General features: G+C 41.9%; 1 protein-coding gene across 1 annotated transcript in view; it reads left to right on the forward strand.

Annotated features, from left to right (window-relative positions):
* Nucleotides 1-9180: 9180 nt before the first annotated feature.
* Nucleotides 9181-18597, forward strand: part of MOCOS (molybdenum cofactor sulfurase) — a gene marked incomplete at its 5' end in the record, with an annotated part of 232679 nt that continues 223262 nt past the window's right edge. The window contains one exon of the mRNA XM_084280179.1: nucleotides 9181-9310. Coding sequence (XP_084136305.1) covers nucleotides 9181-9310 — 130 coding nt within the window. The remainder of the gene's footprint in view (nucleotides 9311-18597) is intronic.

Below are 18597 nucleotides of genomic sequence, written 5' to 3' on the forward strand. Positions count from 1 at the left end.
AGAAAGTCCTCTTGATCTGGACAGCATGTAGCTCCCTATAAACTTTATCTCCCCAACTTCGGTCCACAATATACTTCTACTAGTTTGGATTGTTTTGCAATGGGTGGATTTATTTGCCTCCTTCCTTAATTCTACCCATGGGTTACAGGAAAGAGTCTGAAGCTCCACCACCACTGTTTCTCTCAAGCAATTTTATAAATCATTGTGCTGTTCTAGCCAGCTGAGGTCAAATGTCATGCTTGATGGAAAATCTGAGTGGACATTGGCATTTGCACAACTGCTTTCCAAACACTTCCTCTGCCCAAATCAGCAGGGTAACCAAGAGGATTTTCTACCAAAGCCTATCCTAAAATACTTTTGAAGAGTCTCTGATTACGTGAAAATATGCCATAGACTAACCATGTATTTAGAAACTCAAAACTCCCACATGCTTTTCTAAATACATTTACAAAACATGAGTCATGAAAGTATGCCTTTTCAGAAGTGCTCAAGGGTTAAACATGAAATCCATGGGAAATATGGGTGTTCAAGTATTCGGAACCTAGTACCTTCCCTTTTCTGTTCTTAGAATTACTTTGTCCAGCCCAGGTGCCTCTCTCCCTTCTCTGGTGCAATTTATTTCCCTGTGCTGGAGAATTGCAGATATGTAATAATATTCTGTGTTTCCATTCCCCCAGTTCAGTTTTGCCCAACAGGTTGTTTCCAGTGTGTGAAGCCCTGGTCACTGGTCAGTGTATCATATCTAACTTACTGATCACTGCTGATGGCATATGTTATTGTCATACATGAAGTAAGACTCCCAAGTACGATTTCTAAAGCCATGAATGATGGCTGCAATGCCTTTCCAAATTTAGTATAGAGGAATTTCAGGTAGTTGAAACTCCACTGAAGATGTAAAATGTTGGTTCGGTTATTTTTTAATTGCAGGCTATTAGAAATCACTTTGGAAAAGGACTAAATTAAAAAATACCAGCAATAATCACTTTGTTAAAGCTCCTGGTCCCAAGCTGAAGGTAATCTGGTTTTGTTTCCAATGTTATCATGAAAAACATTAACACCTAGATCTTATGTCATATTCTCTGCATAGACAGAATAAGTATTTTTACTGTAGTTAACTGTCTGCCACATCTTGGAACCCATCTGCAAGCACAGAAAAGACCATTAAAACTCACTAAAAATAGGATTATTTTAAATAAGCAAAGGTAGTCTTCATTTTTCCCTACCACCCATTTGCACTTCAGAAACTAAGTGTAAAGGTGTCCTCAAAGTGAAAGCTCTTGTATTTGGAAATGAATATTTTTATGTGAAGATTTTGTATAGCAAAAAAATTTCTCATGAAAATCTCTATTCACAATACTTCTGTGTGCTACCAGAGGGGCGAAATTGGTTAACAGCATCAAATATACTGTAGTTTTGTGTTTGAAGAGAGATGTCAAATAGATCATCGAACAGACAAAATGTATAGCTTAAAACATAAAAACTAATTCAGAGCAATATGCTGAAAATACTGAAGCTCCACTGGTAACAGCAGCTCATAGTATATTTGTTTCATATTGTTTTCCAGTGAGTACAAAAGATACTGGATTTTTCGAGCTGAACAATCAAATGATAATGGAAAGCCTTTAAGAACGGGAAGTGGAATGAGAAACATTATTGCATATTTAGGTACATACTTAAGTCTATTTCAAAGAAAGAGAGAATTAAATTTTTGACAAAGTTGCCAGCATGTTGCAGCTGAACTGCAGGGAATGTTTTCTGGTAGCTTGTAATAACAGGTATAAATTGTAAGCTCCATGGTTATAAACAACACATCCATGTATGTGTTGCATCTATTATGCGGTATAGAAATCTTCTCTGCAGTTCTGCATGTGGATATATGAAATATTTTGGATTTTGTAACTGTAAAAAGCTGTTTGCCATTTAAAGTCAGTATCACTAAGCCTCAACCAGCAAGATTATGACTCTACAATCCACATTAATAATTCAGTGTGAAATATCTTCATGACACTTGTAGCCCTGTTAGAGATCGAAAGTGTTTATATTTTCAGGATATATTATATTAAAAGCAAAAAAGCATTAGTATGCCACATACATTTACAACTCCAAGTCATGGTGGATGTGCTATGATATGAAACCTATCATTTCAAACCCAGCCATGCATTATCACTCATGTTGATTTCTGTGCACAGTACTGATTTGTAACAGGCATCTCATGATAAAACTGCCCCACCTGGGGAGGTGATACAGGTGAAGAGAGGTAGTAAAACCTGAGCCCCAAAACATATTCACTTCTGCACTTCATATGGGGCCTAAGGTTCTCCAAACACGGTGGGTTAGGACCCTCTTTTAACTTTTGTTTCTTTCAGTCCTTTGTTTTAGGTCACATCTCCACCCAGTGACCCCTGCCTGACTCTTCAGTTGACAAGGGGTGCACGCAAATGTCCTTCCATTCTGTCTAATGCAAGTGCATTAGACAGAATAACTTAATGAGAAATGGCCTAGCTACTGTTTGTCAAACTCGTACATGTCACATTTGCAGCACATTCAGCCTCCTCCTGACAGCAGAGGCTTATGTCTTCCTTTGAACTTCTGGATTCTCGTTAGCAACACAAAGCTTTGTCATGCTGTTGCAAAAAATCATATTTTAATAACTGTTAAACCCTTTGAACATAAAGTTTAATAGTAACACTTGCAGGCATTGAATATTTTCATTGAGCGTTGGTGTTTATGGCCTTAAACCTGTTCAGATGCTCACCACCTGCTACTTAAGGTGGGGACTGTGGTTCGCCTTGAAACAGGGGCTGACTGCACCATAAACTGAACAAATGCATTTGGTAATAGTAGAAAAAAGGGTTTCTGACCCAGAAGTTACAGTTTAAAAACACAGGCCTGAAGAGGGGTGTGGAAATAGCACAGAACATGACAGCCATGCCACCAGGAGACTTTTACCATGTCATAATAGCTGCTATTTTTTTAAGGGATGAGGCTTTAAGGATTCACCATTGGTGGGCAAGGATCAGCCAAGTTTGAAGACAACTGGAAGATAGAGTGGTGGAGGAAGGGGGTAGCACACACAGGCCGAAGCTAGAAAGAAACTGAGCATTAGTGGGTCTGGAGGGGACTGCAAGTCAACCTGCCCTTCTGCCTGCATGTCTAGTCCCACCAAATGACCACGGTACTGGTGTTTCTCATCAAGCTTCCTGCTCTGCTCACTCAGGAGTCTTCTCAGCCTGCTGATCTGGGTTTGTTTAGAAACTGTGGCCCTCCTGGGAGAAGGAGGAATGAAGCAGTGTGGCTGCATACCACATGGCTGTACTCTCTTTGGTTGACCAAATTGGGCTGGAGGACGCAGAGGTTTTACAGGGTTACAAATCTGTTAGGGTCAAGTCTCTCCCATTGCACCCTGCAGTTGTGTGAGGGGTTGTTTTTCTGTCTGCTCTCACATTCCCTTTTCAAAATGCTTATCCTCAGCTATCGAGGTGGCCCTAAGCACCTAATGGGTGCCATTAGTCACAGCCCTGACAGCATCGGGGGACACGCAGTGAGCCAGCAAGCAGGGACAGCTGTCTCTCTCTCTGATTCTTTGACTAATAAATTATTTAGGAGCAAATCCCAAGTCTCACAGAAGCCCATGGCAATGTTCTTACCAACCTACTTCAGAGCTGGAGATAGTCCTTTGAGTGCCAAAGCATCTTCTGTGATTTGAATCAATACCCTCCTTCCACTTAAGCCATCAAAACTGTATTTTCATGCTTGCTTTTACTACAGCTGGAGTATAATTTCTGAGGGCTTGTATATGCAAATGAGTCTTTTTATCCTCTTTTTTTTTTTTTTTTTCCTTGTGGAAGAACACCACAGACCAACAATCTGAACAGTTCACAATCATCAGCCCTAACTCTGAGAACTATGGTCATTTTTACTACTAAGAACTACATTTCATGTTCAAAGCAGAATGCCAGATGTCAATTAAAAAGGAACCAGAGTTTTCATCTTGTGTACGTTTTTTTAAGGCTTTTTTTTTTTTTTTTTCTAAAATGCACAGGGATAAGCTAGAAGTTGGAATCTTGACTTTTGCCATAGCAGCTTTTTATAACTGGTAGGCTTGAAGGGCCATATAAGAAATGGATTTCTTTTAACTAATTGTAAACACATAGGGAGTTAGATAAAGTTTCCTTACAGTCAATAAATGTTTACAGTCAGTAAGCAACTGCATTACAGGCTCTGATACTGCACTTCTTTTCAGATCGACCAGTTAACTAATCAGAGTGGGGAGCAGCGAGTGCACACATCAGGATGTCTTTGTAATGAGCAAAACAGCCTTTATTTTATTGTTCTATGACACAACATGAAAAAGGCCATAGCAAGGTGAAAACTCATTTTGTTTATAACAAACAAATGAGAAGGGTTATGTTACACTTTATATGTGTATCAAGTGTGATCTGGGCTTCAATAAGCTACTAACGCTTTTCCTAAAATGCAAGCACATAGATGAGGCTGTGCCTTGTGCTGACTTCTGTGTAATCATTTAATGGCTATAGCATTCATTTCTACTAGTGCTTTCAGTGTCAGTGGAAGATCAGAGCAGAATCTGGCTTTCTGCTGGCAAAAATTCTGCCCAAGAGCCACGTCTCTCCATCCCAAGACCTCTTCTGTACCATTTACATATCACATGTCATATCCTGGTTCTTAATATGTTCTTAATGCTTCGTGTTACACAGTTCCAAACCACTTAACCTTTTAGTACAGTTTCCAACCAGGTCCATAAGCTCCGATTCATAGTTTTCATTAACTTAGACCTAAGTCTACTACAAAGAAGGGGTAACCTCTCCTGCTCATACAGCAGAATGGTGGCAAACACAAAACCTCAGCTCACAGCTGTCTACAGCGCTAGTATTTTTTACCAGTCTTGTCAGTAAAGGGAGATTGTATCTTGGGACAGTCATGCGGTGGTATAGCAAGTTGGGTGTGACAGGGTTCAGAACTGGGAACTGATGACTGAACTGAATTTGATGTGTATAGTATAATAGCTGTCATCATCATAAAACACAAGATTGTTACTGGAGACCAGTGGCGTAACAGCGAGTAACCACAAATAGATGGACTGGAAAGGTTTGGAATAGGTAACCTCCTATTGAGGTCTCTCTCAACCTGAACTATAATTCTGCTTCTTAAATAATATGGGCATTATGAATAACCCATTGCTCAGTATTATAAGCCATACAGGTAGGGTATTCTTTTTTTCACTTTGAGGAGAATCGCCTTTACTGCAGATTCACAACTGGTAGAGACCCTGCCCACTTTTGGTGCTGTTCAGCTGGTTTGTGTACCGGTAGGACGTGTCACAAATGCAGTAACAAAATGCACTGGAGGGGACAGAGAAAGATTTCACAAACCAAGATCCTGCCTCAGGAACTTTTCTTGTTTGCCAAGCTATCTGAAAGCTGGCACCAACAGTCAAACATTAATTACTTAGAAATACTTTGCTGATATTCAGAATAAATTATTATAGACCTCTGGAGATGTCCTGTCCAATGTCCTTCTCAAAGCATGTTCAGCTGGAAGAGATCACTCAGGGCCATGTCCTGGTGGGTTCTCAAAGTCTCTCTAAGGATGGAGACTCCATAGCCTCTTTGAACAACATTCTCCAGTGTTCAACCCTAACCTTAACCTTAACCTTAACCTTAACCTTAACCTTAACCTTAACCCTAACCCTCATGTTTGTTTTTTTTTTAACATATATGGAGTCAGAATTTCCCTTGTTCCAGCTTGTGTCCATTGTCTTTTGTCCTTCCATCAAGCACCATCTTCTCTATATCATTATGTATTTTGATTATGGCAATGCGTTATTATTTGCATGGAATAGACTCAAAAGAACCAATAATGCAGTCCCATTGCTCTTTTATAGAGCTACAATAGGATGGTGCAGCCCCTTTATAGAGAAGTATACTGGGTTTTGAGCTTGCAAAGTATTCGTGCAGAGGGTATTTCTTCTTGTTTCTTACAAAAGACAAAAAAAAAAACAACCCAACATTTTTAACCTCTTCACAGTGCAGTGAAGGGGTTAAAAACGCCAAACCTTTCTTATTTTGCAACATATTTCAGGGAATTGTTACACACTAACATTTATGAATCAAGAAACACACAACCTAGATTACCTGGAGGCATTATTTCACTCCGCTAAAAACTGGAAAGAGAAACTTAGATTGCTCTGTTTCTGCTACTGAGGCTCCACAGAGGCAGGAACCTGAAAAACTTTGGGTCTGTGTGCATGGGTGGGGGGTTAATGCATGCACTTTTTGTGCCCAGTGCATGTGATCCTTTCACTAACAGCATTTTAATTGTTTTAACAGTTTTGTGAACATGACTTTCTAGGCACACCTGTCCATCACTATATATCATTTAATTAGTGTGTTCACATGGAGTGATCCCCTGGCTTCACTTAATAACCAGAGAAAAGTTAGTCTGTAACTGCAAATCAGTAATGTGCAAATAGAAAAAAACCTATTATTTAATTCCATTAAATCTCCAGCTTTTAGGTCAGAAATAGAATCAGCAATAAATCCCTGTTGGTTTTTACAAATTTTGCTAATTTTCAAACACAAAAGCATCTATGCTGACACAGACTGACCTTAAGGCCTTTAGTTATTTAGAAAATTCTGGGGGGGGGGGGGGTCTTTATGATGGATGAAAATGAACTGAGCTCCAGTATTGGAAATTGGCAGCTCCCTGACGATCAGGGATCACCACCAAGTTACATGCAAAGTGCAAACAGAGCACATTGCCCATTCGTACTTGTGGCATGGAAGACACAGACTCCAGCAGGTATAAGCATAGAATCAGCTTTATTACACACACTACTGCTTAAGTACCTGCCTCTAAAGGGAGGCTCTGCTCATTCACCTGGTGGTCGCTCCGGGTCTCTACATAGCACAAAGCTGAACACTTCTTTTCCCAGGCTGGTGTTCAGTCTCCCCCAATTTCCATTCACTCCCAGATTCATGCTTATTTTGTTGTTCCAGATTCTTGCTCAACACACACCCTCCTGTATTCTTTGTTTAACCCTTGCTTCTCGGCACACCAGCTGGACCAGTCTTATCAAATATGTTTCCATTCTTTACAAGTACTGCTCTACAAGTGTGTGCTGTTTCCAAAGGGTTAAACTTCCAAAATCAGGAGGAAAGAAAACAAAATGTGGAAACCGATTTTGAGGAATCATTTTTATACAAAACTATGAATGAAAATTAGATCCTTAAGATGAATTTATTGTAAGATCAGAAAGCCGTGTTCTGTCATCAAGAAAAGGGACTGGTTTTGTGGGGAAAACTAGTCTTGGTTCAATAAGGAAGCAAAACCAAACAATATAGCAAAATGGTAAGGGAACTATGCATCATGTTCAATATAAATAAATTGCTCTGGAAATTGATAACAGAAAGCTAGAAATGAGGGAAAACCAATGGCAAGTATTTTCTACATATACTTGCTGTTAAAATAAAAAGTCACAGTGATGGCATGGGCCCTTCTAAATTAAAATGCATAAATTGCTCAAATTTAAAATGGATTTGGTGCAGGGTTCTGGTTTTCTTTTCAAAAAACAAGACTTCAAGAGACCAGCTAACAATATTCCTCCACTTGATGGCAAGTGTTCTTTTTCATCTCAGGTGTTTTGTTCATCTGGAAGGAAATGTGTTACGCATAGTTCGTTTGGTCATTAGTTTTGGGGAGATCATCAGCATGACTAAAACATGTACATCTGGGAATGAGATGCAGTACTATATACCTGCCCCACTCATGAGCAGGTACCTGGTCAGGGACCAACATATTCTTAGAGCACTAATGAAATATTCCTCAGCGCCTTGGAGTCAGAGCTCTCTTTAAACAGGGGAAAAACCTGCTTATATAAAAAGTAGGGAGCACATAAGCACACTCTTTCATGTCAGGCTTAGGTTTTAATTTTCTACAGGGTTTTTATTCCACACTGCTTTGTAAGTAAACATCTTTATGGTTCAGTTTGGGCTAAAGTTTGTTCTTGGTAGTTTCCCTATTTCACTGATGACCGATTGATAGTATTTCAAACAACCTAAATCAAGAGTCTGCCTTACCAGAATTTGGATGTAGATCCACCCTAAAATCTGCAGGTTTATTTTAGTATTGTTCGGGGGGGGGGGGGGGGGGTAAGGGGGGAGGTGTGTGTGACACAACATTCTGGAGATTACAGAGCTGTGAGTAGAAAAGCTCATTGCAAATAGAATGTCAGGAAAGAAATAGATTTCTGATGAAAACAACAAAACCAAACCCAACAACTCCCCCAAAAAACATTCCTTTGGCTATGATTTTTTTTGTGTATGTGTATGGCTTTACATTTATCCTACAGAGCAAATGAATCGCTGCCATTCTCTCCATACCTGATGACCAGCCCATACCCCTCCCCAAGGCTGACCAGAGCCCTACAGATTGACCACAGGACATGTAGGGCGGTTAGAACCAGTTCAGCATGATGCTGGAAGTGTAAGAAAGTGACTTCCACAACCTGCTGGCAGCAGTGGAAGAGGCATCACCTAGAGGAACTGAGGGAAACATATCATTCATTAAGTTTTCATATTTTAGGGAAAAGAGATTTCCATGTGCCACCCCCACCACCTGCTATCTCAATAGGAGGGGGTGTGAGGAGAGGCACCCTCACTCCTGTAAAGCCCTTCAGGAAACTTCACCTTGGAATCGGCTCCACGTTGGGTCCGTGGGCTTGGGGATCTGCCTGCCCCGGTGCCCAAGCCCAGAGCTGACTCCGCTGCCGAACGGCTCTCGGTTTGAGCGGTGCCAGGGCCGCTGCACTGGGGCCCTTCACACGACCCCACCGGCGGAGCCGAACTAGCGCACGGGGCAGGCCCGGCTCACCACCCACCCCGGCAGGGCACACACCCGCCTCCCTCTCCTCGCCCCGGCGACAGGGCAGGGCAGGGAGGGCAGGCGGGGCGCGGGCAGCCCCGGCGGCGGCCAGTGGCGGGAGGCGGGAGGAGCGAGGCGCGGCGGGGCCGGGCCGGGCCGGGTCGGACTGTGCTGAGCCGAGTCAGTCGCCGTGCAGTGCCGGCCCGCAGCGCTGCCGGCGAGGAGGCTCCGCCGCCCGGGGAGAGTTGCATCGGTGTTTGCGTCGGTCGCGGCCCCTTCCCGCCTGCAGCCCCAGGCATGGCCGGAACGCCGCGGGGGGAGCTGCTCTCCTTCCGCGCCTTCCAGGCCGCCTGCCCTGCCGGGTACGAGTACGGGTACGGCGGCGGCCTGCGCGACCTCCGGGAGCGCGAGTTCTCCCGGCTGCGAGGTACCACGGGCTGGGCGCAGCGCCGAGGGGCGGGTGAGGGGCGGGCAGGACTGTGAGGGGCGGGTCGGGGGCGGCCCAGGCCTGTCTCTGCTCCCGTCGTCTCCGAGCGGGAAGTTCCCGAGCGGCGGGCTAGGGGGGAGGACGGCGGCTGAACGCTGCGGCCTCGCCTCGGCGCAGCCTCGCAGCAGCACGGCGGGGGGGCCCGGAGGCCGCCCCTCTCCCTCTCCCTCGCCCGGGGGCAAGACCGAGGCACGGACAAGATGCAGAGCCGGATACTAAAGTGTGGGGCAGGGTGGGGAAGGAGGGAAGGCAAATGAAGATGGTAGAACAGCCCTTGTCTTAAGTAAAGCTTCGTGGTAACACAGGTCAAACTACTTTTGCGAGCTGTATGGCTTTCTCCCTACCCCCCCCCCCCCCCCCCCCCAACAGTAAACGTGCTTCCACAGACTACTTCAGATCTATTTGTGATAGACTAAAGGCACAGATTTTACTTAAAGAAGTACTGATGTCCAGGATATCACTTCAAAATACTTAGGGGAAAAAAAAAAAACCTGTGTAGGGGGCAAATAACACCAGTTTGGATGTTCTGAACCTATTAACGCAGCTCTTTCTGTTCAAATAGTTTTGTGTTAGTCTACCTTTTTGTCATTTCTCTGAATTTTGGCCATCAAATGCCAGCGTGGGCTTTCTCACCCATGGGTGTTTGTAATAAAGAATGGAGCTACGCTTTGCCTCCAGAGGGACGTGGTAAAAGACAATTCCAAGCCGCCCTTCGATGAACTTGCTCTTTAAGATTCAGTAAATTAATTTCACAGGCTGGTATTAGTCATATTACTTGCATCAGTGGAAGTTTGATGACAAGAAACTGCTTGTCCTGAATTCAGGGCAAAGTTTCAGGAAAGTGGGTGTTTTGTAACTGAAACATTGCCTAGACAATTAACCACGTGACTTCTCAGAGCTCCGGAGAATTGTGCTTGTTCCTTGTGAGGCTCTCCCGTTTCGAAATTAAGCATATCTGTTAATGAATAACATCTGGTGGACCAGTCTGGGTTCCCAAATGGAAGTCACATAGATGATTTAGAATATTTCCAGAAAAAAGAGATAAATACAGGGTATAAACCAGAATATGATATATATGATATAATATGTAAATATAGAACAGTGTATTATCTGTCATAATATTAACTAATTGAAATCACATAATAGTCTGTGGTAAAGTGACCTAGGTTGCAAATTCCTTCTGCCCTTTGTTTTCCCCTTCAGAATTTTAATGTGTTGCTCAATTCATAAATTGTCTCCCAAACATCTTGAAAGCCTGTCACCTCCGTAAGGAAGTTCAGTGTCCTTAACCGATGTCTCTATGTACACGTGGTGTCCTGCCTGGGATTCTTGTCTTAAAAACAGGGGCATCTCTCCTCTAGTCAAGAACTAGTTGTCTTCAAGTAGTGGAAAATGAAAGGTGTCCAGGCACAGTTTCCTAGGCCAAGTGCATGAGGCCAAGTGTCTCCTGTCTTACCTGTCTGTCTGTTGCAGAGCTGACTAGTTGGACTAGTGCAGGACACAGTCTAGGCTAACAGTGGAACAGTATGGGTGATAAGCACTTCAATTGTACTTGGCCACCTTTTATTTAGCCATGTAGCTGTATCCCCACTAGCTGAAGGTCTGGACACACTGATGTTGATGTTATGTCTTTTCAAGCTCTAAGTCTTTGTTGCCTTGCTGAATCATGGTGAAGGAAGGGTGGTTGATGTACACTTTAGCAGCAGCAGTATTAAGTAAAGGGGTCTTCTTCAAGTGACTTATAAAAAATTAGTGGGACTTCCAGGCATTTAGCTGCTTAAGCATTTTCAGTGACTTGCCAAAACTTGCAGGTTGGAGGATGAGGTAGAAGTTTTACATCTCTGGTGGCCTTGGGTCTGCTTTATGGGTACGTCCTGACTGTAAGAACATCAATTCACTAAGGAACCTGTAGCTGTTAATGGAGTTGATCTCTGCTAGTTGTCTCCCTGCTGCTCCCAACTCCCTGAAATTTAATCCCTTCTACTAAAGAGCAATCTAAACTAGTACCACTAGGGAAAAGAAAATGATCTCTATTTTTAGGTAGTGAACAGTAATGTCTTGCTCTGCCTGTCTGTTTAGGGCATGCCTCAAAGATTTTCCCATCACCACAGTGGTTAAAAATCCAGATTTTGCTGCTCACTATTTATGTGAACAGAATTTTTTGAGTCCCTGTCCAGGTATCCATGAACTGAGCGTAATGCTCAATTTTGAAAGTATCATCTTAATGAGCAGCATGTGATAATAATAATTACCACATGTCAGTATCTTCACTTCTTCCTGATTGCTGATATTTGGTAGCATCCACTAAGGACATGTTGTGCAAATGGTGCTCTCTGGGGAAGGCAGAAACCCTGTCTGTGTTACACACCTTTGCTGGCATGGTACTAGTACTTCTGTGGTAGCTCTAGTATGAATAGTTGCACTGCTGCCTGTTGAGAGGAAGGTATGACAGGTGTGTGGCACTGGGCATCCTGTGAACCCAGGGTTTTCCAAAGGTGGTCTACCTGCAACCCTATCACGGACACTGGGAGTTTCACTGTTAGCTCCCCTAGAAGGAAGGTTGGGCTTGAACTGAGTGAGCTGAAGTTGTGAGGGGATAACAGGAACTCCTTCCTCAAATCAGCAGGGTTCTGTCTGTTTTGGCACAGAAGGTGTAAATATTACATTTTAAGCCAAATTTTATCTTCAGTTTTGTGATCTGAGGGCTGTGAGGCGAAGGCCAGAGCAGCCCCTTCTAAAAATATACGTGGAGTCTGTGAAAGGGATCCCAGTTCCACAGGCAGTAGTGTATGCACGATATGTGACCTTGACTTTAATCTTGTGAGCAGCATACCCTTATCTGCAGTGTAGGATTGTAAATTGTGCTTTAGAAATGGATAAAGAAATCAGCAGGAGTTTGTAGGTTCTGTTGTTAAGTAATGGGGATAAATATGCTTCTGTGATGTTTATCATAGCAAAGGAAATGCCAGCTTCAGTGTGTATGGTGGTTTTGAAAGAGAAAAAGCTGACATGTGATTTGCGATGCAGCATTTAATCCCAAGATACCTTTCCGGTTTCAGTTCTGTGCCAGTGTTCTCCTCTGAGATAGCTGTGCCCATTGCAGTGGGAGCTTTTCCAGGAGCGATAAGCAGTGGATACACATCCCCCAAATGGAATCCAGCATGTATTAGTGTTCACATATACTTTAAGGGCTGCTGACTGTTTGAAGATTATTCTTTAACTGAGGTAAGATGCTCTGTCACGTTTAATGTCAAGTCAGTCACTGTCCTGTACTTCACAGCAGTCATGTGACAAATCACGTGCTACCTTAGGAGCATGAATATTTGTGATAGATGTGATTACATACAACTAACAGTAATAATGTAGCTTGCCTGTCAAACAAGAAGAAAGGTTAACTGAGCTTTGAGAAATAGAATTGGCCTTTATTTCTTTGAAACTCGAATGATGTCACACGAACTGCTCACCTGTTCGAGAGTTTATTCTATTTATTGTTCAGTTAAGGAATAGGTGGGAATTGAATCTGACCTTATGCAAGAAATAAGACTTTTTACTCATATTGCTGGTAATTACTTGCACTGAGGCTTTTTCTATAAGCAGGGGAATGGGGGAAGCAGGTCTTCAGGCACATCAGTAGCCTGCAGTGGCTTGGTTAGCGAAGGTCAGCTCTGTGCTCTGACAACAGAAAAGCCTATCTGTTATGCCACATTTGGGGTAATCTGGTGTTTCAGCTGATTTTCAGAGGAATGCATTCTCATATGTCAGGTCAGAGTAATTTTGTTGATAAGTGGTTCGCGCTCATGTTTTATGAAACCTGTGAAGATGAGCGTACAGTGAGCCGGAAGAATTGTGCTCACCTCTTGACTGCAAATGTAGGCGTGACCGCAGTTTCACTACTGCAGTGCCTTGTCAAACCAGAAATTCTACCAGCCTTGTGTCTGAGGGTTTTTTCTTTAAAAAAAAAAGAAAAAATATTTGGAATATATTTTTATCCTAAAATATATATATAAAAATACACATTGTTTTACATCTACAGAGATTTTTTTAAGACCACTCTGTTTGATTTGGTAGATGCCCTCTGCTTTTGTTTACATTACTTTCTGCTGATTTCCTAGTTATTAATAATTTTTACCTGTGGGTGATCTGTTCTTTTTTTCTTTTTTTCTTGACAAATAAGTGACTTGGTGTGTTCAGCCAAAGCTTTTATAGTCAGCTGCTTTGAGAAATACTGTTCTTTGAGCAAGTCTGCAATATACAAGTCTCATCACATCGTTTTAAAAAAGCAGTTTGGTAATGAAGGGTAAATTTATTTTGCTTCATTGCTGTCTAAGGTTCATGCTGAACCAGAAACAAGGCATGTGGCAGTTTTTGCTCAGATGCAGCACTTAATTGTGAGTTCCCTGAAGACCAGCCACCTGTTGCTGTCCAGAATTAAGCTAGACAGCTACAGTCCTGGGAGAGACAGCATCTCCCACAAAGGTAAAATGATTTCACCCATGTGCAGAGATTGGCATGTGTTAATGTTAACCCAGCATTTACCTCTCATGGCCAAAGGCAGCAAAAGGAGTGTGTAAGGACAGGCTGACTCCTGCCCTTACCTCTGCCGTCAGAGTGGTTCCAAAGAATGTTTATCAAAAAGGTGATAGGCGCTTTATATATATAAATATAAATATATATATTGGCTGCTTTCATTGTCTCATTGGGTAATTCTCCGTAGCTAGAAGAGCTGCTCATTGTCCTGGAGAGTAAGTCTTGCTGAATTACCTCATCTCCAGCTCATCCTGGATAGAGAAGAAATCTTCTAAACCTCTTGTTTTTTTGTCTAAAGCTGAGAGCTCCTCTTCCTACCACTGTGCAAGGCTTATCCATTATTTCCTCAGCAGCTGTGAGATCTCTGCCTGGTAACTTACTCCTCCTGTCCTCCCTAGTCCCTCTCACAATGCAATTTTATTTTGTGAAACACTTTTTTTTTGGGGAGGGGGGGTGTTGGGAGAAGAAATAAATTGTATTAGGTGCCATCTAGTCCATCCCCCCTGCAGTAAGCAGGGACATCTTCACTGGATCAGGTCACTCAGAGCCCCATCAGATCTGACGTTGAATGTCTCCAGGGATGGCGCCTCCACCACCTTTCTCAGAAACCTGTTCCAGTGATCTACCAACCTCATATTGAAGAATTTTTTCCTAATATCCAACATAAATCTACCTTTTCTAGTTTAAAACCATTGCCCCTCATCCTATTGCTACATGCCCTTGTGAACAGTTCTTCCCCAGCTTTTATATAGGCAACTTTCAGGCACTAGGAGGCCACTGTAAGGTCTCCCCAGAGCCTTCTCTTCTCCCGGCTGAACAAGCCCAAGTCTCTCAGCCTATCCTTTGATATTAAATAATTGATATCAAAGAGGAACATGTGTGGAACATGAAGTGGATTTAGTACCAAATGAAATAACAGCAACTGTGTGATAGTTTCAGATGTTATCCTCTGCTTACACAGAGGTAACAAGTACAGTATAGGAGTTTCCTACCTTGCATTTCAGGGTTCAGAAGACCATCCGTGGTCTGCTCTGTGCAGGACTGATCTTTCCATTGATCAGCTGGAGCTGTGTAACCTTTTGCTTTTCATGATGTACATAACTCTTAGTGTATAATCAATGATACTGTTGTTTTAATATTTCAGCACTGAAAATAAAGTTTTGGTTACTTTAAAATTTAATTAGAGAAGAATTCCCTGAGCAATACAATACAGCTAATGACTTCTCTTTCTGGAATTGTAGTATTCACAATAATACATATAATTCCATTTTAACTTCAGATTTTGTGTTGTAATACCCATATAAAGATGTTCACTGCAGCATTTCACGGGTTTTGTAGTCACCTGTGCCATGTAGTACACGACACTTCGAACTCTGTCTGGATTACAGAAATGTTGAAAAAACCAACAAAGAAACAAACCCTGTAAACCTGCTACAGTTGACACTAGCTCACGATTTTCAGGTGTATTTTAGAAATAAATAGTCTGTTGGGACTAGATTCCTTACAACAGGAAATAATTATATATAGACATTAGATTTTTTATCAACATGCAGAGATTAAAAAATATTTGATTTGGAGAGATACTTTATGAACTCCATAGATGCTGCAGGGTATCAGTCACCCGTTTAAAAAAGTAGCAATTTTAATTAAAAGATACATTATCTCTAAAATTAATGTCTGCACAAGATGTGCATTAATGTATGAAAGTATTGAAACAGGCAGATGTTTTATTTCGAAAAGCACAAGGCGCTTTCTTATGCTTTGCTGAAAACTGGAAATGCACCAAAATTTTGCTTCTACAGAATCCCACATCACTGGTGTTTTCTTCCTTCCATTAACTTTGCTTCCTCTTAGGTTCTCCTGTTGACCTCCTCTGTTGTTATGATGCTTCTCTATGTGAGATGTGTATTGATTCCTTCCCAGCATATTTCTATGTATTTCTGTATGTTTTATATCTGATTTGGTTCTGGATTATTTTTTGAAATATGAAATGCAGGATTATTCATTAAAGACTATATGTAAGTTTTCAGACAGGTGTGATCTTCTTCTGGTGTCCCTGTGCTGTTACTGGATTTTCTTCTGCAAAATCAGAACCTGGCATGTGAAGTGCTTGAAATTTCCTTAAAATGTTACAGTAGCAATTCCATATCTGAGCTGCTCACCAGAATTCAAGGGTACTCCCAATCTAAGGAAAAAAAAAGACAAATGGAAAGGTGAGAAGTCAGTTCTTGTTGATCAGCTTGATTCATTGCATACTTGGTATCAGAGAGATGCTGCAGAGGCATCGCTTGGGTGTGAAAAGGCCGTCATTGAATTCAGGAGGACCATACTGCAGAATACTGCATAGTATAAAGCACTGATATGAGCCATTGATAAGTGGGTAGATAGCACAAAGTATTTGCAGAACGGGAGGCTAGAGGGATGCTTAACTTGGGGATGATATTCAGCAAGTAGGATGCTGTGCTCTCATATTTCTCAGGCTTTTTATAATAGGTTGTCTTGGCTCAAGCCACAGAAATATTCAATGCAGATGTTTTCCTTTATGTGATGCTAAAATGCTTGTAAAATGGGTGGTTGGGGTTTTTTAATTTATTTTTATACTTCACTAAACTCAGAAACTTAAGAATAGAACTAAAACCAGTTCTTTGCATGAATATGTCAACTTGGGGGCAGTATAATTTCTGGGGTTTTTTAATTTTCCTGAGTTAATAATGCTGATAGCGTTGTGATATCTGTGTACTGATCTGCACACAACAATTTGGATCACAGACTCTTTTCTGTCACATTTTTAGGAAACAGAGATGTGGCTTCTGGAGGTGATGTGGAAAAAGCAGTGTTGAGAGCTGAAGGTGTGGGACATGAACGTCAGTCATGGAGAAATGTGGACAGTAGTGCAGGACGGCATAAAGGCAGGACTTAGAGCAGTATAAAGTCAGACTTCATTAGTTTCATTGCTAATGAGGCAAGTCATTACACTCCTTGGCAGCCCAGATAGATCTGGTGCAGTGAGGGTCTTTGCCCCTTCACCTTGTCTGGCTCTGTGTGGATCCAGGAGTTGGACTCGATGATAATGATGGATCCCTTCCCACTCAGCATATTCTGTGATTCTGTCCTGCTCCAGAGAAGTGATGGGTTGCGAGGTGCCTGCGATGGCGATGTGATCCCAGGCATGCAGATCTAATGAGAGTGTTATGCAGGAAAGTGTTAATTTGCTTTTTTTTTCTGCTATGTGGAATATAAAAACAAAATTGGAAGGCAGGTCTTTGGGAGAGAAATCTTACTTAATTTCGTTTTCAGGTTTATATTCATTCACTCCCCCTTTCTTGTAGCATCCAGGGGGACATGGCTTTTGCAAGAGAAGTAAAAAAGATGTGGTTTCCATGCTCATTTAGATTAGGATTTAAAATACTTTTAAAAGAAAGCTAAGAACCCAAAGATATCCAAGGATGTGATCTTTTGGCGACATGGTTAGCTGGGAAAGGATGATTACACCACTAAGCTCACTTCTGGCACTATGCAGAATAGTGTCCTAAATTAAAATTTTGAAAGATGAGAGGAAGCTCATTTGAACAAATATTCATTAATTAAATTAATGTTGTGTGAATTAATTTCATTAACGCATAATTAAACACCAAATTTCACTGTTGGTACCCCTTTGCAATCTTATGAACAGGTCAGGTAAAGTTGCAGAGTCATCAGAAAGTTTGTCCTGTAATTTCTTCATGAAGAAGAAGTGGAAACCCAGGATTTTCCACATTTTTATGTTCATGCTGAGCAGTGCATTGAGGTTGTCTTAATTCAGTTATTTGGAACCGATGGTGTCAGGAATGAGTACCTATGTGTCGTGCCTTTCTTTACAAGACAGGACTTTGTATTGCTGTTGAGCAAAATACACTGTTCATCTGCTGTGCCACTCGTTTCCCAAGTAACTTACTAAGGAGTGTAACTTACTAAGTAACTTAGGAAACATATGACTGGGAGTCACGTTTTCATTATTTATATATCTGCCTATAATTTCTTTCAGTGTAGACAATTAGAAGTGTCACAAACCAAACTGTTACTCAGCTGCTCTGGCATTACCCAACTTTTTAAAAACCTGTCCTCGCCTTTGATTCATTCCATGTCAGGACAACGTTGGTTACAGATTGAATCAATGAGGTGTGTGTAAGCCCAACGAGCAGAGTGGGAGACTCACCTTAATACCCTGTCTTACCTCAGGTGTGGTGGACAGTTTGCCTGGATAATGCATGTTGCCTTCTCAAGTGACTGGGGTAAAGGCAGATAAATAAAAGTGGTTAACTAGCAAGACCTCCCTACTTGATGGACTGAATGGAGTAAAATTTAAGACTGGATGGAAAAGGAGCCTTTGCCAGATTGCAGGCATGGCGCTTTCCCCTCCGCACATGAGCTTTGCTAGCATTGCATGGCTGGGAAGCAGACTGAATTGATGCTCAGGCAAAACCATACATAGATTGTTGCTCTCTGATGTTATTTGATCATAGAGTTTGTGTTCACAGACAAATCAAACGTTTGATTAATGAATAACAGCTTTTAAATGCATTCCCTTAAGAATGTCTGTGAAGTAACGTATCGTGGAAGGTGGTCACTAAGTGTAACAATAGGCTAATAATCATCGTCTTATCACCTTGGCATGGATGTTCAGCAACTGGGACAGTGTTGCTGACACAGCCTAATAATCC

The sequence above is a fragment of the Gallinula chloropus genome (genome assembly GCF_964237585.1).
Source record: "Gallinula chloropus genome assembly, chromosome: 2".
NCBI lineage: Eukaryota > Metazoa > Chordata > Aves > Gruiformes > Rallidae > Gallinula > Gallinula chloropus.